Source organism: Dasypus novemcinctus, chromosome 30, assembly GCF_030445035.2.
Source record: "Dasypus novemcinctus isolate mDasNov1 chromosome 30, mDasNov1.1.hap2, whole genome shotgun sequence".
NCBI lineage: Eukaryota > Metazoa > Chordata > Mammalia > Cingulata > Dasypodidae > Dasypus > Dasypus novemcinctus.
In genome coordinates, this window is record NC_080702.1 from 29,291,638 (window position 1) to 29,312,767 (window position 21,130).

General features: G+C 54.2%; 1 protein-coding gene across 1 annotated transcript in view; it reads right to left on the reverse strand.

Annotated features, from left to right (window-relative positions):
* Positions 1–21,130, reverse strand: part of CACNA1A (calcium voltage-gated channel subunit alpha1 A) — a 247,894-nt gene that overhangs the window by 83,954 nt on the left and 142,810 nt on the right. The window contains 8 exon segments of the mRNA XM_058290314.1: positions 3,775–3,881; positions 8,635–8,702; positions 9,959–10,076; positions 12,468–12,540; positions 12,776–12,907; positions 13,013–13,125; positions 14,470–14,582; positions 17,395–17,604. Coding sequence (XP_058146297.1) covers positions 3,775–3,881; positions 8,635–8,702; positions 9,959–10,076; positions 12,468–12,540; positions 12,776–12,907; positions 13,013–13,125; positions 14,470–14,582; positions 17,395–17,604 — 934 coding nt within the window.

The following is a 21,130-nucleotide window of genomic DNA, read 5'->3' on the forward strand; positions in this document are numbered from 1 at the left end:
CTCTTCCTACCCAGGGGTCTTGGGCTAACAGGTGTCTTAGCTCCAGGTGTGCCTCTCAGCCCCAGGTGTGCCTTTCAGTCCAGGTGTGCCTCTCAGCCCAGGTGGGCATCTCTGCTTACCAAGGGGTCTTTGGCTAACAGGCATCTCAGGCCAGGGGAGTGCCTCGGCCCAGGTGGGCCTCTCAGCCCAGGTGTGGTCTAGGCCCAGCAAAGCATCCCTGGCTAACAGGTGTCTCAGCCCCAGGTGTGCCTTTCGTTCCAGGTGTGCCTCTCAGCCCAGGTGGGTGTCTCGGCCCAGGTGTGGTCTAGGCCCAGCAAGACATCTGGGGCTAACAGGTGTCAGAGCCCCAGGTGGGTGTCCTGGCCCAGGTGGGCATCTCTGCCCAGCAAGGGGCCTTGGACTAACAGGTGTCTCAGCCCCAGGTGGGCATCTCAGGCTAGGTGTGCGTCTCAGCCCAGGTGTGGTCTAGGCCCAGCAAGGCATCTTGGGCTAACACATGTCAGAGCCCCAGGTGGGCATCTCTTCCCAGCAAGGGGTCTTGGGCTAACAGGTATCTCAGCCCCAGGTGTGCCTTTCAGCCCCAGGTATGCCTTCTGGTCCAGGTGTGCCTCTCAGCCCAGGTGGGTGTCTGGGCCCAGGTGGGCATCTCTGCTTACCAAGGGGTCTTGGGCTAACAGGTGTCTCAGCCCCAGGTATGCCTTTTGGTCCAGGTGTGCCTCTCAGCCCAGGTGGATGTCTTGGCCCAGGTAGGCATCTCTGCTTACCAAGGGGTTTGGGCTAACAGGTACCACAGTCAAGTTGGCATCTTGGCCCACGTGGGCATCTCTGCCTACCAAGGGGCCTTGGGCTAACAGGTGTCTCAGCTCCAGGTGTGCTTTTTGGCCCAGGTGTGCCTCTCAGCCCAGGTGGGTGTCTGGGCCCAGGTGGGCAGCTCTACTTACCAAGGGGTCTTGGGCTAACAGGTGTCTCAGCCCCAGGTGTGCCCCTAAGTCCAGGTGGGCACCTTGGCCCAGGTGGGCATCTCGACTTACCGAGGGGTCTTGGGCTAACAGGCATCTCAGCCCAGGGGAGTGCCTCGGCCCAGGTGGGCATCTCAGCCCAGGTGTGGTCTAGGCCCAGCAAGGCATCTGGGGCTAACAGGTGTCTCAGCCCCAGGTGGGCGTCCTGGCTCAGGTGGGCATCTCTGCCCAGCAATGGGCCTTGGGCTAACAGGTGTCTCGGCCCAGGGGAGTGCCTCGGCCCAGGTGGGCATCTCAGCCCAGGTGTGGTGTAGGCCCAGCAAGGCATCTGGGGCTAAAGCTAACAGGTGTCTCAGCCCGGGGGGAGTGCCTCAGCCCAGGTGGGCATCTCAACCCAGGTGTGGTCTAGGCCCAGCAAGGCATCTGGGGCTAACAGGGGTCTCAGCCCCAGGTGGGCGTCCTGGCTCAGGTGGGCATCTCTGCCCAGCAATGGGCCTTGGGCTAACAGGTGTCTCGGCCCAGGTGGGCATCTCAGCCCAGGTGTGGCCTAGGCCCAGCAAGGCATCTCGGGCTAACAGGTGTCAGAGCCCAGGTGAGCACCTTGGCCCAGGTGGGCATCTCTGCCTACCAAGGGGTCTTGGGCTAACAGGTGTCTCAGCCCCAGGTATGCCTTTTGGTCCAGGTGTGCCTCTCAGCCCAGGTGGATGTCTTGGCCCAGGTAGGCATCTCTGCTTACCAAGGGGTTTGGGCTAACAGGTACCACAGTCAAGTTGGCATCTTGGCCCACGTGGGCATCTCTGCCTACCAAGGGGCCTTGGGCTAACAGGTGTCTCAGCTCCAGGTGTGCTTTTTGGCCCAGGTGTGCCTCTCAGCCCAGGTGGGTGTCTGGGCCCAGGTGGGCAGCTCTACTTACCAAGGGGTCTTGGGCTAACAGGTGTCTCAGCCCCAGGTGTGCCTCTCAGTCCAGGTGGGCACCTTGGCCCAGGTGGGCATCTCGACTTACCAAGGGGTCTTTGGTTAACAGGCATCTCAGCCCAGGGGAGTGCCTCAGCCCAGGTGGGCATCTCAGCCCAGGTGTGGCCTAGGCCCAGCAAGGCATCTGGGGCTAACAGGTGTCTCAGCCCCAGGTGAGCCTTTCAGCCCAGGTGTGCATCTCGGCCCAGCCAGGTGCCTCCTCCTGGGTGGACGGCGTGGCCTGGCTGGCTCTCTTCACCCAGCTTGGAGGCTCCTGCTCTCCCCTCCCCTCCCCTTCAGATGGCAGCACACAAGCTCCTGCGGGCAGCTCTCATGGTCACAATATTCCAAGTTCTGACACGGCCAGTCTTAGTGGACGCGGGCCTGGAGCGGGGCTCTGGAAGCCCCCCGGGCCCGGCGTGACCCCTGTCACTGTGGTCACGGGGAGGGTGGGATCCTAGGGGAGAGCCTTGGGGTAGCTGGAGCGGGCTCCCGAGAGTCTTGGGGCAGTGCCTGCTTCCCATGGGTGCAGCCTGTGGGCCTGCTCCGGTGACTTCCGGCTTGAGCCTGGTGGCCCAGAGATTTCCCAGGGGGGCTTGGGTGCATTTTAAGGGGGTCCGTTGATGTGCCCCTCTCCTAAACTCATGTGCCGGACGGCGTGCCTTCCTGGATTCCCTCTCCACAGCCCCCCTCCCTCCACTCAGGAAGGGAAGGCCCCCAGTCCCCCAGTGTCCCATGATGCACTGTCCCCAGGGTGCCAGATCTCTAGGCCACCAAAGGGCACCTCCTGGTCTCCCCGCTTCCATTCTTGCCCCCGCCACAGTCTATTTTCCACACGGCCACCAGAGGGCGCCCGCGAGCACCTCCCCGCTCCACAAGCCTCCGCGGCTCCCACCTCCCTTAGTGCACATCAGAGTCCTGCCCGGGCTCCACTAGCTCTGCACGAATGCCTGCTTCCTCTCCTCCACTCCGCTTGCCTCTCTGCTCCCTCTGCTCCTGTCCCACCGGTGCCTCTTGGCTGGCTGGCTCGCTATTCTCCCGCCTCAGGGACTCTGCACACCGAGACACTCTTCCCCAGCTCCCCTCCTTCAGGTCTCGTTGCCTTCCCTGACGATGCTTGCCACTCCGTACCCCTTCCCTGCCTTCATTTTTTTTTCTACAGCTCTATCTGCTTCTAACATAGTACAAAATTTACTCATCTGGTCCCCCCAACTAGAACGGCAGCTACAAAGAGGTGGGATTTACCCCCAGCAGCTAAAACAGCGTCTGGCACGTCATAGGTGCTTAATCAATATGTCAGGGAGGGAAGCAGACGTGGCTCATCGGATAGAGCATCCGTCTACCACATGGGAGGTCTGCGGTTCAAACCCCGGGCCTCTTTGACCCATGTGGAGCTGGCCCGTGCGCAGTGCTGATGCGCGCAAGGAGCGCCCTGCCATGCAGGGGTGTCCCCACGTAGGGGAGCCCCACATGCAAGGAGTGCACCCATAAGGAGAGCCGCCCAGCGCGGAAGAAAGCGCAGCCTGTCCAGGAATGGCGCCGCACACACGGAGAGCTGACGCAGCAAGATGACGCAACAAGAAGAAACACAGATTCCCAGTGCCGCTGATAAGGATAGAAGCGGTCACAGAAGAACACACAGCGAATGGACACAGAGAGCAGACAACTGGGTGCGGGGGTGGGGAGAAATAAATAGAAAATACATTTAAAAAAATTTTGAGGGCAAGTAGATTGGGAGTGGAAGTTGCATTTTCTTAAGACTTCACCCTGTTAGGACCCTACCCCCCCCCCCCAAATACTTGCTTGGGAGGCTCTGGGGGCCGAGGAGTGGGGGCAGCGTCTTGGGGTTGGGGGCACTTACACAGCTATGGACATGTTGGCTGCGGACAGGGGACTCACTTCGGCCACTTCCTTGGCTTTCTGCAGGGCGAGCTTTTGGTTGGCTGCCTCCTCTTCTTCTTGTTCATCCTGAAAGGGACATGAGATACCGGCTCACGAACCAGGCCCCGGGGCCTCGCCTCTGACCCTACCGCTGGCCGGAAGGACGTCTGAAATGTTTAAAAACAGGTTTGGGCCGGGGGTGGGCCGATGCTAGCCCCTGCAGGTACGGTTGCGATAGCCAGGGCATGGCTAACCCTACTTTAATACACACAGCCAAGAGAAAACAAGTGGGATCTAAGCCCCCTCTCGATCTAGAGGTGGAGTGGACATCACCATCCCAGGGTCCACAGGATGGAGGAAGAGAGTGTGGATTGGAGTGGACTTACTAATATTCTACTATGGAACTATTGTGACTAGTAATGGAAGAAATCGTAGCATTGATGTGGAGAAAGTGGCCACGGGAGGTGCTGAGGGCAGGGAGAGGGAAGAAGAGATGTGATGTGGGGGCATTTTCAGGACTTGAAGTTGTCCTGGGTGGTACTGCAGGGACAGATGCTGGACATTGTGTGTCCTGCCATGGCCCACTTGGTGGACTGGGGGAGAGTGTCAACTACAATATAAACCATTATCCATGCGGTGCAGCAGTGCTCCAAAATGTATTCACCAAATGCAGTGAATGTGCCACGATGATGAAAGAGGTTGTTGATGTGGGAGGAGTGGGGTGAGGGGGGTGGAGGGTATATGGGGACCTCATATTTTTTTAGTGTAACATTTAAAAAGAAAAGAAAAGAAAAAAAAGGAATATAACAAAAGAAGAAAGAAGAGAGGGGAAAAAAAGATTCTTTTCCCACATGGAGATTTTCCCACACCCGGTCTCAATGAGCTGGAAACGGATGCAGACCTTTTCCTTTCCCTCTACTTTCTGGGCCGTTTGAGCTCTCTGAAACCAGGGCTTTTCCAAAAGCACCTCCTACCCCCCATATGTGGAAAAGCCTCGCATCCCGTGGTTTATGCCCTGCCAAGAGCCCCAGAAGAGGATCTGATAGACCCAGCCCCTCCCCGGGAGGGCAGTGGGGCCCGCCACTGTCCAAGGTGCTGAATCTGGCTAGGTTCAGCGAGGAGAAGAATGGGGGTGCGGGGTGTTTTAAAAACACCTTCAGGAAAAGATGCGTTCGTGCTTTTAATCCATCGCCAGCCTTCGTACAGAGCGTCATGTGTAAAACAGAAAAGCCAACCAAGAAAAAGCTAAGAAAAGAGAAGCCAGAAAGAAATGGGACAGAAAGGAACCCACCAAGAGGAAAAGGAAAAAAAAACCACACAGGGCTGCAGGGAGCCTCTCCCCTATGCTCGGCCGCCCCGAGGCAGGGAGCAATCTTACCACCGTGGAAATGGTTGGATCAGGGCACCCTGTGGGTGACCCACTTCCCTCCCAGCACTGCACCCTGCACGTCTCACAGAGCCACCTGGACTGCCTGCCGCAACGACACTTGAGATGCAGATTCCTGGGCCTTCCAAAGACTCCACAGAACCAGGGCTGGGCCCTGGACTCTGCATTCTCAGCAAGCCTCCAGGTGCCTATGAAATAGGTGCTCCAGTCTGAGCACATGGGCTAGACCCAAGGGGCCCGGATTCAAATCCTGATGGCTGTGCGACCTCGGGCAAATCCCTCAACCTCTCTGTGCCTCAGCTTCCTTGTCTTCAATGTCAGCTCTCTCGTTTAGTTTTCCTCTTGGGACTCATCACCACCTGACAGGCTCTATATTTTTTTGAATTTAGCTTCTTCTTTATCTGTCTCTGCCACTCCAACATCGGTCTCATGAGGCCGGTTAGCTTTGCTCGTCTTGTTCCTGGAGCCTAGACCAGGTCCTGGTACACAGTAGGTGCTCAATAAATGCTTAGCAAACGAATAGCCATGTCTGAGAAATGGAACTCTGAGTGCTGGCCTCCTGGGGGTGCCCTTGAGATGAAAATACATCAGGGGCTTAGAGGAGATGCTGGCCATGTCCTAAATGCATAACCAGGTCAGCTATCAGGGAGGTGAGGATGGTCAACCACCACACCAGGGAACCAAGAGTGTCTCCAACTGCAAGCAGGACAATTGCATCCAGCATCCACGTGGAATCTAAGCCCCTTCTTGACACAGATGTGGAGTGGACACAACCAAGCCAAGGTCTGCAGGATGGAGGAATAGAGTATGGATTAGAGTGGACTTCCTGATATTCTTCTATTCATGAACTATTGTGATTAGTAATCAAAGATAGTGTGGCATTGGTGTGGAGAGAGTGGCCATGGTGGCTGCTGGGGGTAGGGAGTGGGAGGAAGAGATGTGATGTGGGGGCATTTTTGGGATTTTGAGTTGTCCTAAATGATATTGCAGGGATAGATGCAGGACATTATATATCCTGCCATGACCCACTGAATGGACTGGGGGAGCGTGTAAACTACGATATAAATTATTATCTGTGTAGACCAGTAGGGCCCCAAAATGTGTTCACTGAGTGTGATGAGTGTGCCACGATGATGAAAGAGGTTGTTGATGTGGGAGGAGTGGGGTGTGTGTGTGTGTGGGTGGGGATATACTGGAACCTCTTATATTTTTTAATGCAACCTTTTTTTTGGTGATATATGTATCTTCAAAAAAAAATACAATTTATAAAAAAAAAAAGGCTTGGGGAATAAATGAAGGCAAGAACGGAGGGCTGGAGAGAAGAGGAGTTCGCCTTCCTCCTTCCGCTTCTCCTGCCCCTGTGCCGCCCGCCTGCCCCGGGCTCCTCTCCCCTCCGCGGCAGCCCCAGAGGACAGGTTCCTGGGATTAGGATGAGCTCATGGCTGGACCGGCCCCCAGCGCAGCCACGCCAGCCGGCCCCGCGGTGGCCGGGCACGCGGGTGTGGGCTTGGGGTGGCAGAGACTTCCGTTTCCCCTCCCGGTCGGAGCCGGGCCCGGGAAATTCTCTCTCCCTCCTGCCGGGGCCGGCAGATGGAGGGTTGGCAGCGTGTGCTGAGCTCGGCTCCCAGGTCCTCGCGCACGTCCTTCTCCGCTTTGGGGGCGGGGAGACCCCTGGGCTGCGGGGAAGGGACCCGAATGTGCTCTTTGAACCCAGTGGGGCGGTGGGGGGGGACAGAATTAGGCTGGATTGTGGCTGGCTTCTAAGACGGCTCTGTTCCAGTTTGCAAAAAGATGCCCCCACTGGCCCCTCTTCCCCTGGGCACGCAGGCTCAGGATTCCAGCCCCCTTCGCCCCCTTGCCTGGATGCCTTTGTGCAGTGCGCAACCTGCACAGCCGTTCCCAGCGGTCCTGCTGGGGGGGCTCTCCCCAGAGCACGGGCTGTGCCATCAACAGCGAGGCTTGCCTCCTCTGTGCCCACTGTGTCAATTCCCAGGAAGCCCGGGCTGTCGTAAGGGGGGCTCTGGCACCAGGCTTCACCCGGATAACTCAATGCCAGCGATCACAAACACAAGCTGAGCTCTTCTTTGCATGGATGGTGCCCCTAAAAATTCTCTTCTGGCCTCACCCCTTCTCTTTCTCTCTTTGAAGGCTCACACCCCTGTCCTCTCTTTTCCTACAGGGGCCCCTGACCTTTTCCAGTCCTCACTTTCCCCATCTGTGAAATGGGCCTAACAGCCGTCCTCTCTCTTTTACGCTTGCTGCCACCTGCCAGGTGAGGGTGCAATTAAATGTGCTGATATTATTTTTATTTTTTATCACCACCCATGCCCTCAGCAGAGGCTCAGATGAAAAGCCAGGAGAGGGGACGGAGAAAGAGCTCAGGCGCCGGGGTTTTCCAGGTCTCCCTTTGCCAGCTGTAGAAAACGCCCGCAGTCATTTTCAGGACTTGGAGTTGTCCTGGGGGGTGCTGCAGGGACAGATGCTGGACATTGTATGTCCTGCCATGGTCCACTGGGTGGGGGAGAGTGTCAACTACAATGTAAACCACTATCCATGTGGTGCAGCAGTGCTCCAAAATGTATTCACCAAATGCAATGAAGGTGCCACGATGATTAAAGAGGTTGTTGATGTGGGAGGAGTGGGTCGGGGGGTATATGGGGTCCTCATATTTTTTTACTGTAACATTTAAAAAAAAATAAAGGGAGGAAAAAAGGAAAAAAAAAGAAAATGCCTGCGGAGAGCTCTAGCCCAAGTCCTGGCTTACGAGACGTGACTTGCAGTGGCTCTTTTATCGAGCGCTTCCTGAGTACCGAGAACGGCGCGGGGCCAAAGCGAATTGCCATAAATAGTGGCCGCTGGAAGCAAGCCACCTGAGGCAGGTGCCTCCGCCTGGCTGAGCCTCAGTTTCCCCCCCTGCGAAGGGAGATCAGGGCAGGGCACGCCTCTTGGGTGGCTGAGGCGATGTGCCATTATGTAATTCTGTATAAAGTAGGCTGTGAAGCCAGGGCGCCTCTGTGGCGCCGCAGATCCCTGAGTAGGAGATTTTCCATCTGTTCCCAGACCGAGGAGGCTGAGCTCTGTGGCCCCCGCGTCCTCGCTTGGCTAGTGGGAGGCTCCGGCGGGGGGGTGGGCAGAGGGCAAGGGGGGCTGTGCCACGCATCGGCCGCTGCCCCTGCCTTGCCCAGGGCGCACGGGCAGCCCCTCTTCCCCCTGCCCCGTCCTTCCAGAGCTGGGAGTGTCCAGCTCCCGCTGCCCCCCCGCAGGCGCCCTCCCCCTTTCGCCACCTCTCGTGGAGCTGGCCCCCCGGGTCCTGCAGCCACCCCGGCGCCTTGGACCCTCCCGGCCCCGCTGGGCTGGAGAAGCGCCCTGTGCCCCCCGCCCCCCCCAGCCCCGTCCTGAGCTGCCGTGAGCAGCGGGCGACTTGGCCCGAGAAGCGTCCCCCGCCGCCTCCACCTTGGTGAGCTCCTGGGCGTTGGCCAGGTTGTCCACCGCGATGGCCAAGAACACGTTCAAGAGGGTGTCTGCACGCGGGGTCAGGGAAAGAACCGCCACGGGGGCTCCGCCGGCCGCCACCTGGGACCCCCTGGGGTGGGGGCTCCTCCAGCCACCATCTGGGACCCCCTGGGGTGGGGGGCTCCGCCGGCCACCATCTGGGACCCACTGGGGTGGGGGGCTCTTCCAGTTGCCATTTTGGACCCACTGGGGTGGGGGCTCCTCCAGCTGCCATCTGGGACCCCCTGGGGTGGGGGGCTCTTCCAGTCGCCATTTTGGACCCACTGGGGTGAGGGCTCCTCCAGCTACCATCTGGGACCCCCTGGGGTGGGGGGCTCTTCCAGTCGCCATTTTGGACCCACTGGGGTGGGGGGCTCTTCCAGTCGCCATTTTGGACCCACTGGGGTGGGGGGCTCCTCCAGCCACCATCTGGGACCCACTGGGGTGGGGGCTCTTCCAGTCGCCATTTTGGACCCACTGGGGTGGGGGGCTCCTCCAGCCACCATCTGGGACCCACTGGGGTGGGGGCTCTTCCAGTCGCCATTTTGGACCCACTGGGGTGGGGGGCTCCTCCAGCCACCATCTGGGACCCACTGGGGTGGGGGCTCTTCCAGTCGCCATTTTGGACCCACTGGGGTGGGGGGCTCCTCCAGCCACCATCTGGGACCCACTGGGGTGGGGGGCTCTTCCAGTCGCCATTTTGGACCCTCTGGGGTGGGGGGCTCCTCCAGCCACCATCTGGGACCCACTGGGGTGGGGGGCTCTTCCAGTCGCCATTTTGGACCCACTGGGGTGGGGGCTCCTCCAGCTACCATCTGGGACCCACTGGGGTGGGGGCTCTTCCAGTCGCCATTTTGGACCCACTGGGGTGGGGGCTCCTCCAGCCACCATCTGGGACCCACTGGGGTGGGGGGCTCTTCCAGTCGCCATTTTGGACCCACTGGGGTGGGGGGCTCTTCCAGTCACCATTTTGGACCCACTGGGGTGGGGGGCTCCTCCAGCCACCATCTGGGACCCACTGGGGTGGGGGGCTCTTCCAGTCGCCATTTTGGACCCACTGGGGTGGGGGCTCCTCCAGCTGCCATCTGGGACCCCCTGGGGTGGGAGACTCCTCCAGCGCCATCTTGGACCCCACTGGGGTGGGGGGCTCCTCCAGGGTCATCTTGGACCCTACTGGTGGGGGGCTCCTCCAGCCGCCATCTGGGACCCCGGGCATCCGGGCCTCCCAGCCCCTCCCCGACCCCCCCCAGTGGCCTCGCCCGCCCCCTGGCCCCACTGAGGATACAGTTGCCGAAGAGCGTGAGCACGATGAAGTAGATGGAGAACACCATGCCGCCCTGCACGCCGCCCTGGGACTTGATGCCGTCGTACATGACCTCGTTCCAGTCCTCGCCCGTCAGGATCTGAAAGGGGAGGGGGACACAGCTGACTGCTCAGCCTCGGCCCCGGGGGGGCGCAGCCCCGCAGCCCAGCCCAGGGGGTCTCCGTGAGCCCTGCCCGCCCGTCTCCGCGGCCGTCGCTCGGTTTGCCCTCCCCTGGGAGTGTGACCCTCCCATGCTCTGCGCTAGAAGGGGCTATGCCCGCGGGCTCACGGGGGATGAGCCGGGCATGCAAAGCAGCAGCCGGGCACACCGTCACCCCTGGGGGGTCCACGAGGCAGCCCCTGAAACAAGGGCTGAAGTGCAAGGGGTTTATGGGGGGAGGGGGTGTGATTCCAGGATGCGCCAGCAGGAGAAGGGGGGCCAGAGGCAGGGCAGGGAAGGCGTGAAGCGAGCAGCACGTTTCCACCAGGGGCAGCTGGAGTTCGGGGACTCCTGGGAGGCCGATGGACCCCAGAATTCTCCCAGCGAGGGTGCGAGAGCTGGAGCCACCCGGGGCTGCTCTTGGTGGGAGGCTGGGCTAAAAATTCACTGACATTCTACTACAGAACTACTGTGACTAGTAATGGAAGAAATCGTAGCATTGAGGTTGGAGAAAGTGGCCACGGTAGCTGCTGAGGGCGGGGAGAGGGAAGAAGAGATGAGATGTGGGGGCATTTTCAGGACTTGGAGTTGTCCTGAATGATATTGCAGGGACAGATGCAGGACATTATATATCCTGCCATGACCCACTGAATGGACTGGGGGAGAGTGTAAGCTACCACGTAAACTCTCATCCATGCGGTGCAGCAGTGCTCCAAAATGTATTCACCAAATGCAAAGAATGTGCCACGATGATGAAAGAGGTTGTTGATGTGGGAGGAGTGGGGTGAGGGGGTGGGGGGTATATGGGGACCTCTTATATTTTTTGAATGTAACATTTAAAAAAAAAATAAAGAGGAAAAAATAATTCACTGGTACTTCCGGGCTGCTGCACCTGGGGGCAGGGCGGGCACTGGGGGCCAGCGGCGGCCTTGGATACGGGGGCGTGGGGCTGGCCACGTCAAGTCATGCTGGCTCCCCGAGGAAAGAAGGGCTTGGCATGGGACAGCCACGTGGTCTCACGTGCTAGTTAAAAAAAAAAATTCAAACGCCCTCCTTCGCACTATTTCCACGGGGACGGAGTAAATGGGAAAGGACTCCAAAAACCTGAATCTGCTAGTGCAGGGTTTCTCGACCTCGGGAGACTGGTGACATTTGGGGACGGGCCATTTTCTGGGGTGGGAACTCTCCTGGGCATTGTTGCATGTTTAGGGGCGTTCCCTGGCCTCCACTCACTCTTTGCCAGGGGTATCCTCTAGATGTGACAACTGCAAATGCCCTCAGGCATTGCCACTTGCCCCCGGGGGTGGTGGGGTGGCGTGCAGAAGCATCCTCGGATGAAAACCTTTCTGTCAAAGCAATATGAGTGGTGACACCACTCTACGTAGGAACGCCACGGTTAAAATACTCACTAAAATATTAAAATATTGGTATTTCTATCAAGAACCAATTTATGACTCCTTGTTCAAATATTTATTGCAGTCTATTGCAATACAGATGTGAAGGCTCAGAACCTGAGTTCATGATGATTTCCTCCTCTAAACTCCTGTCTAGGGTCTTATTTACAAACTGCTCAGCCAGGAAAAGGGGAGTGATGTCACGTTTTCATAAAATGCCCCCAAAGAAGGAACCCACGGGAAAGCTTCCGGAGGTCCCAGTTAGGCTGGTTCTAAACTTCCGGACATCTCCTACAGGGGCGCAGAAGTCGTCTGTGGGGGAAGCGGATGTGGCTCAAGCGATAGGGCCTCCGCCTACCATATGGGAGGACCCGGGTTCGATCCCCGGGGCTTCCTGATGGAAAAGAAGAGAAAGCGTGCCCGCGCGGCGAGCCAGTGCCCGCGTGGCAAACCGGTGCCCGCGTGCTGAGCCAGTGCCCGCGTGAGCCAGTGCCCAGCGCGAGTGAGTCACGCGGCAAGATGATGATGCAACAAAAGAGAGACAAGGGGAGAGTCAAGGTGAAGTGCAGCAGAGACCAGGAACTGAGGTGGCGCAATTGACAGGGAACCTCTCTCCCCATCAGAGGTCCCCGGGATCAAATCCCGGTGAATCCCAGAGGAGAGAAAATGAGAAGACAACACAGCAGGGTGGGAGGAGGGAAAGGGGGGAAAATAAATAAGCCTTAAAAAAAAAAAAAGAAGTCATCTGGGGCCACCGCCGCCCCAGGCTGTCCCTTTGTCCTGGAAAGTGGCATTGAGCTTTCTCCTCCGAGCTGGAGGAGGAGGGCAAAGAAAGGCCAGGCAGAGAAGCGGGGCTTTTGGGGAGCGCCCTCAAATCCTGGGTCTCGGACACGAGGAGGGGGGTCTGCCCATGCCGGGGAGGGGGTGGCCGCTGTACCTGAAACACGGTCATTATAGCTGCTGGGAAAGTGTCAAAGTTGGTGGGAGGCGTCCCTTCGTCGAAATTAAACCTGCGGAGAGGACAGCGGCATCTGGTCTCCAGGGCAACGACCCGTCCCCCTCCCCAGGGGCTCACCCCGGCGGCCCCGTCTGTCCGGGGCTGTGCGATTTGGGGGTGCGGGCGAGGAGGAGGGCAGAGTCTGTGCGACAGAGGTGGGGGGGAGGTCCCCGCATGCCGGGGGCTGAGGGGGGGGACGCGGGCTGGACCCCAGGGAGCGAGCAGCCGGCGCTGCCGCCGAGACTCACTGGCCGCCAAAGAGCTGCATTCCCAAGAGGGCGAAGACGACGATGAAGAGGAAGAGAAGGAAGAGCAGGCTGATGATAGACTTCATGGAGTTGAGGAGAGAGACAACCAAGTTCCTGAGAGACGCCCAGTACCTGCCGGCACACACACACGCGGGGGGCTCAGCGCCCGGGGGAGGGGGGGCCAGCCCGCCCGCAGCCCTGCCCCGTGGCCAGGGACCCCCCCCCGGGGGGACTTACTTTGTGACTTTGAAAATACGCAATAACCTGAGAGCTCGTAACACGCTGATTCCGAAGGACGTGCCGGGTTTGATGACGGCCCAGATCACTTCAAAGATGCTTCCGATGATGACCTAGGACAGGTCCACCTCGTGTCCGGGGACGGTGCCCTCGCAAACTCCCCGGGCCCCCGAAACTGGGAGGAACCCAACCCAGCTCCCATGCCTAAACAGAGGGAGGGCTGGGTCTCGGGCCCCTCTCGCTCCCTCTCTTTATCACTCGATAAGAGAGCACGTGGGCAGAAGAATTTCTGACACGTAATAGCCTGGATGTCCACGTCACCGGCGCATACGTGAAGACACAGGACGTGTGAGCAGCCGGAAGCCTCCGGAGACCCCTGGTCCACCCTCCTGAGTTTTGTAATAACCATTTCTTTCCTCCCCTTTTAAAAAAATTGAAGTGAAATCACATTTTAAAGTGCACGCTTCTAGTTACGGTCGCAAAGTTGTGCAACTACTGTCTCTATTTAGTTCCAAATCATTTCCATCACCTGCAGAGGAGACCTGTACCCATTAAGCAGTGGCTTCCCATTCCTTCCCCCACCCCAGCCCCTTATCTGCTTTTTTGCCTCTACGGATTTACCTGTTCTGGACATTTCATATAAATGGGATCATATGCTATGTGATTTTTGTGTCTGGCTCTTTTCACTTAGCATGATTTCAAGGTCCTTGCCTTTTAAAAGTATCTGTGTGCTCAGAGATGTGTTCACCAAATGCAATGAATGTCTCATGATGATGGAGGAGGTTGTTGTTATGGGGGGAGGAGTGGGGTGAGGGCGGTATATGGGGACCTCGTATTTTTTTAATGTAACATTAAAAAAATAAACAACAAAAAAATCTATGTATGCACTTCTAAACGATATAGTTTAATTTTGTCCATTTGACCTCCCTATGAGTGGACTCATTCTATATGGGCTCGTTCTGTCAGCATCTGCAAGTCTCAATATTATTTGGGTGAAATTCGCCCAGGTTGCCGGATGTGGTCATTGGTTCCTTTTTCATTGCTGTATACTATTCCATTTCACACGCATAAATTGCAATTGATGCATCCATTCTAATGCAAAGGGATACTTGGGTCATTCGGTTTGAGGCTACTACACACAAAGCTGAGGAGAATAATTCGTGTCCACATCTCCTGGGCACCTGTGTGAGAATTTCTCTAGGGCGCATCTCTAGCAGTGGGATTGTCAGGTCCCTGGGTGTCTGACTTAAGCAGGAAAGCCCCCATGGCTTTCCAAAGACTTTCTATAAAACTCCCCTCCCACCACCAGTGGGGCGCTGCATATCCTCACCAGTGCTGGGGACAGTCCTCTCATTCATTCCTTCTGCTTCCAGCTGCGTCTCTCACGGCCACCCTCTCCCACTTTGATGTCCCCAGCTATTGGCAATTCTAGGCACGAACGGGAGAGGAGCACTTACCCCACAGTCAAAGCAGTTGAAGGAAGAGTGGAAGTAAGGCCGCGTCCCAAGTCCGTACATTTTTATAAACATTTCGGACATAAAGAGTCCTAAGAAAATGAATTCTGCATAGTCTGAAAGGGTGAAAGGGGGAAACAGAAAGGGGGTTAGATTTGGGAACCATGCAGATGGTTATGAATTTCCTGTTAATGGTGACTCTGCCCCTTTCAAGACCAGGCAGCCTGGAGGAGATATCTTTAGTGGTCTTGGTTGAAGAGTATTCAAAGGATTCCTTTCCGTGAGGCTCACTTTCTCCTTGGTTAAAGGAGAAGAGCAAGAGTTGCCCCTTACCCTCCAACCAACCAATCCCAGAACAATCTTAAAAAGAGTGAAAAAAAAATTCAGTGGGTCTCCACCTTGTAGCTTTTGTGTTGACAGTTTCTGGGTGCTTGCTACATTATTGAAACTAGTTAACTCACTAACTAAAACTGTAACAATGGGCCATGCCTGGTCCTATGTTCCTTATGTGTCATGATCCAAGAACTACGATCAGTCCACTTTTGTATGTGAGCTGCCAAAGGGAAAAAAGAAATAGAAATCATAACGGTGTCCTATTGGTAATCCTGATTTTAGAGACTTAGTCGGAGCACTCCAGGCATGATTTTTCTCCTGACTTGCAAAACCTAACTGATATCCCTTGGAAATCTTGACTTGCTGGTGTTTAAAAATCTTGAGCAAGACAAAGCTTTTTAGATTTTGGTGAGTAAAGGTGCAGATATCTCAGAGAGATAAATCATGGATATTCATTTGCTCTAGCAAATGAATGGCTAATATCAGGTCCTTTTCTGAGAAGGCTTTTTGGAGGAGAAGGAAGTTGAAGAGTCAGAAGGGTGTGGATTTCCACCTAATATTTGGGAAGAAGGAGGGGGTAAGGAGGGTTTCTGAGGGAATACAGAAAGGGAAGACAGGGGATCCAAACTTCCAATCATTGCACAATTTTTGGCCATTTAACTAATTCTGTTTGAAAGTCAAGGGCATTTATTGTATCAGACTTTAAAGAGGTGGTTTGAACTGACTGGTAAGATCTTTCACATTTTTTCCTGATTGAAACTTTCCCTCATTTTCAGGACTTCCAGGAAACTTCTGTTGTATGAGTGGAGTTCAGGGTCTCTGAGGACTTCGCCAGCCTCAGGAATATCCCATATATTTGCCAAAGGCCAAAATATCAGTGAAGGAAACCTTTCTATAGTATCACATACATTCCAAGACCTGCAAAAGCAAAAACTCGGGGTGGACTGAAGAATTTCTGAGATTCCTGTTTCCTTGGTTATCATGGAAACTTGACAGCTTGCCATATACAAGACCTGAGAGAATTACTTGTCTGTAGCATAGACGGATCTGGAAGAACTTTCAGGACCATCAAATCCAATTCCCATCAAGTACAGACGAGGAAGGTGAGACCCAAAGAAACGACTATACTTCATTGACTCCAAGACACACAATTTTGTTCACGTTTTAACGTCTCTGAAATTGAGGCGCACCCATAATTAGCACGTCCTAGTTTAGTTGACAGCATTGCTTTATTTCTCAGTGGCACATAAAATATGGGCACCTCAAAATTGAAGACATCTTCGATCAATGAACAATGATAGTGACTTGACCAAGGTCATTGGTGAGGTAGGAACAGAGCAGGCAGTGAATACCCATGTTCCCTGATGTCCAGGGCAGGGATCTGCCATTAGACAGGACTTGTTTTCTAGAACTCGGGTTCGAATTCTGGCTTCTGTGTTTTCTAGCTGTGTGACCCTGGGCAATTTACTTAACCTCTCTGTGTCTCAGTTTTCTCAACTGAAAAATGGGAATGATTAAAGGACCTATATAGACACAGAGGCCCCTGGCAGGAAGTCCCAACCCCGTTCCCAAACCAGGACAGAGTGCGAGGTGATGAGTGGGGGAGAATATGGGACTTTAAAAATAGACCAACGGAGGAGGTTAAGACAAGAAGAGTCCTCATTTGTGAGAGTCTCCGGGGGGACCAAATGCAATTACCAAAGTTGGAACTAGGTCAGGGCTCTCAGAAGGAGAGCTGGCCCCTGGGGGGTGGAGGATGTCCTGGGCATTAGCCAGTGTGATTGGAACAATGAGGATGATAAGGAAGCGGCAACCGAGACTGGGCTCCCAGGTCTCTGCAAGCTGAGGACGTGACTCTCTGGTGACGGTCCTAGGTAAATTCTGAACCAGGTCAGAAGGGCAGAGAAGCCACAGACCTGAGTCCAACACACTAGCAGATGCAGGAGGAGGGTATCTAACCCTTGGAACCCACAAAGGGACCCCCTTGCCTTCCTCTCCGCCCACTCACGACTCTTGTTAATTACGCAGGACTCTTTACTTTTTAAATCCTGGTCAGAGGCCTCCCCCACCTTTCACTCTCTCCTCACCCCCACCTGGCCCTCACTTTTGAGTTAACCATTGCATGTGCATTCCTGGAATCTGGGAATAGGCCCAGAGGACAGAGCCTTGGGGATCCTGGTACCCACAAAGGGAGGAAGATCCTCTCACACCTACTGGAGAGTTTTTTTTCTGGGAATAAGTACCAGATACAAGCAAGCCAAAAAGTGCAATGTAGGAAAGGGGAAAGAAGCAGGAAATTTGAAAGCAGAAGGAAGAAGCAGAGAGTCAGAAATGAGCAATATACGGGCCACTCCCTGCCCCTAAGGCTTCCTTACAGCTCTTAGGAAGAGATCATGCAAATGTTTGGTGGCCTGAATTCCAGCGTCCAGCTCTCAGGCCTGAAGCAGAGGCAATGCCAGTCCCAATCACAGTTGTAGAAGTGACCAAATGAAAGGGCCAGAAAGAAGGAGAGCATGCTGTCAGAGAAAGAGGCTGAAAAAAGGGCGTGAGGAAGGGATCAGGGAGCTGGAATGGGCGGGGCCGGGGGGTACTCACAGAGGAAGTCGGAGAGCCACTCGGGCTGGTTGTAGTGAACGATAGCAACACACAGGGTGTTGAGAGCTACCAGACTGAGCACAGTCCAGTAGAAGGCCTGAGTTTTGACCATGCGGCGGATGTAGAAACGCATCCTCCTCTCCTTTTTGTGAAAAAAAGTCGAGTTCTCCAGCTTGGCACTTTTAATGCTGGCTCGGGCGAAGGGAGACCCTGCCGGGGGAAGGATGGAGAGAGTCAGGCAAGGACGGAGAGTGTCGCGGGCTTGGCTGTCCACAGGTGGCCAGGAGGTGATGGCCCTGAAAGAAAGAGGATCAGAAGTAACCAACGAGAGCGCAGGATGTCGGTGGGAGGTGGGAGGTGGCTGTGCTTGAGGCCTTGGAGTAGGGGCTTCTCCACAAGATGAGGCAGGAGTTTCTGCTCAGGACCCCCTGGTGCAGGGGTGGTTGCAGAGCTGCACGAAGCAAGCCAGGGAGGCCTCCAGAAGGAGGTGTGAGGAGGTGGGAGGCAGGAGAAGGGTAAGATTCTAGTTTTCTATGGACGCTTCCTATTAGAAATAATGAGTGAGAATCGAGCCATATAGTTACAATCTGCATCCCCTTCTCTTCTTGCCCTAGGGTCTGACTTCACGTATTTCAACTCTTAAGCAATTTTTTGAGCACCCACTGTGTGCCGGTTTTTGTTCCAGGAGTCAGGATACAGCAGATAACAGACAGCAAACCTAATAAGTAAATTCATAGAGTGATGAAAGGTGCTATGGAAAAAAGAAAAAGTAGAGTACAGTCAGGGACATGGGAGCCCCAGTAGGGCCCACGGGGCAGGCTGCAGTATTAAAACGGGTGGTCAGGGCAAGGGGGCTAGCCAAATGGATATTTAACGCGGCAAGTATCTTAGGCAGAGAGAACGGGCTGTGCAAAGGCCCTGAGGCAGGACCGCATCTCATGAATTTGGGGGACAGTGCAAGGAGGCCAGTGGGCCTGGAATGAGCAAGCATCGAGGAAAGTGGGGGACACGAGGGCATGGACGTGATGGGGGTGGGCAGACCGTACAGTGCCTGGTGGGATGCAGGGAGGACTTGGGCTCTTGTCCCAAGGGAGACAGGAGCCATGGAGGGATCGACGTAGAGCACAGGACCTGACTCAGTGTTCACAGGTGCCCTCTGGCTATGGTGGGAGCAACAGACGGTGGGGGATGAAGGGCATGAGCCAGGGGTTAGGGAGAAGGGACTGCCCTGGTCCAGGCTAAGGGAAAGAGGTGGGTGGAATGACATGTGCATAATTAAGGTAGATTCAGCCTTGCTGCGGGATCAAATGCAGGTGGGCAGGAGAGGAGGAGGCGAGGTTTTTGTTCAGTGCCTAGAAGGATGGAGCTGCCATTCACCAACGTGGCAGGTGTGGGAAGGTCAGAGCTCAGATTTGGACCGTTGAGTTTATTTTCCAAAACCTTCTTGAAAACTTGTAATTATGTTTGTTCATTCATTCATTCATTAGTTCATCCATTTGTTTATTCACTCATTCATCTGTTCATTTGTCCATTCATCTGCTCATTCATTCATTCATCTGCCCATCAATGAGCTCATCACTCATTAATACATGTTTGTTCATTTGATTATTCATTCATTTACTCATTCATTCATCCCTTCTTCCAGTTATTGTTCATTCATTCACCTGCCCATCAACCTGTTCATTCATCCACCTATCCATTCATCCAGTTATTGTTCATTCATTGGGTAAATTGTTCATTCATTCACCTGCCCATCAACCTGTTCATTCATCCACCTATCCATTCATCCAGTTATTGTTCATTCCTTGGGTAAATTGTTCATTCATTCACCTGCCCATCAATCTGTTCATTCATTCATCCATTTGGTCATTAATTTACCCGTTTAAGTTTGCTCATTTGATCATGCATTCATTTCCTTGTTCATTCATTTGTTCATCCATTTAGCATGTTTCTCGAGCCCATCCCACCTGGGAGGCATGACACATGGCAAATCACTCGACTTCAAAGGGAAACTATGACCTCACAGGATGTCACTTGCTGTCAGCAAATTCTAACCAGAATCGCAAGTTGGCACCCAGGCACCCTACTGGCTCAAACTCAGTTTGTAAAAGTTGAAATTATTGGTCCACTCTTAAGCACGGGGAGATTCTCCCATAAAAATATGGACACTGACTTCTTGGGAATGAATGTAACAGCTGACCTTTAGCAGGCTCCACGAGACCTGCATCTCTGGACTGTCCATGTGATGGCCAGGCCCTGGGACTCAGCAGACTTGCAGCTCCTACCCTCTGGTTTATTGGACTTATCCTGGCCAGCTAACAGGGAGGTGAAGAAGGTCAACCACCACACCAGGGAGCCAAGAGTGCCTACAGCTGCAAGCAGGAGAATTGCATCCAGCATCCATGTGGAATCTAAGCCCCTCTTGATATAGATGTGGTGTGGACATCACTATCCCAGGGTCCACAGGATGGAGGAAAAGAGTACGGATTAGAGTGCACTTACTGATATTCTACCATGGAACTATTGTGATTAGTAACGGAAGAAATCGTAGCATTGATGTGAAGAAAGTGGCCACAGTAGCTGCTGAGGGTAGAGAGAGGGAAGAAGAGATGTGATGAAGGGGCATTTTCAGGACTGGAAGTTGTCCTGGGTGGTACTGCAGGGACAGATGCTGGACATTGAGTGTCCTGCCATGGCCCACTAGGTGGACTGGGGGAGAGTGCAAACTACAATATAAACCATTATCCATGTAGTGCAGCAGTGCTCCAAAATGTATTCACCAATTGCAACGAATGTGCCACGATGATGAAAGAGGTTGTTGATGTGGGAGGAGTGGGGTGAGGGGGGTGGGTGGTATATGGGGACCTGATATTTTTTCAATGTAACATTAAAAAAAAAATAAAGAGAGGAAATAAAACCCAATTTAGGTGCCATTCCACCGGGCATATCTTTCCTGATCACCCTGGCTTTGAAGGACCCCATGAAAGAGACCCCTCACCTGGAAGGGAGGGGACATGACTATTAACTGAACACCTACTATATGCTAAGTCCCATTAGCTTAGAGAACTGCCACCTCTGTTTTGTTTTTTTTTTTGCATGTAATACTCCGTTTAGCCCATGCTCCCTTCTTCTATACATTCTTTGTGTTTTGAAAGTTTTATTGTGCAGATGCATGACACCAAACCTCCCATTTAAACCATTTTTTAAGTGTACAATTGAGGGGTGTTAATTACATTCACAATGTTGTGTTCCCATCACAGCCATCTTTTAACAAACCCCTTTCATCACCCCAGATAGGAATCCCATACCTGCTAAGCAATCACTCCCATCTCCCCTGCCCACAGTACCTGACAGCCGCAGAGCTACTCTCTGTCTCTATGAATTTGCCTATTCTAGGTATTTCATATCAGTAGACTCACACAGTAGCTGTTCTTTTGTGTCTGGCTTATTTCACTCAACATATTTGTTTTCAAGGTTCACCCACAATGTTCACCACCAAAGGAACTTCATTCTTTCATATAGCTGAATGATAATTCTCTACATTCTTTCCCCTAATTCTTCTCTCTTGCCTGGAATTGTAATGATAGGCAATCCTTAGATTAAAAAAATTTTTTAATAATATATTTTACTGAATCCAATATATCCAAACCATTACCTTTTCGACTTGTAATCCATATAAAAATTTAATGAGATTTTTCACATCCCCCTTTTTTGGTAAGAAGTCTTCCAAACCTGA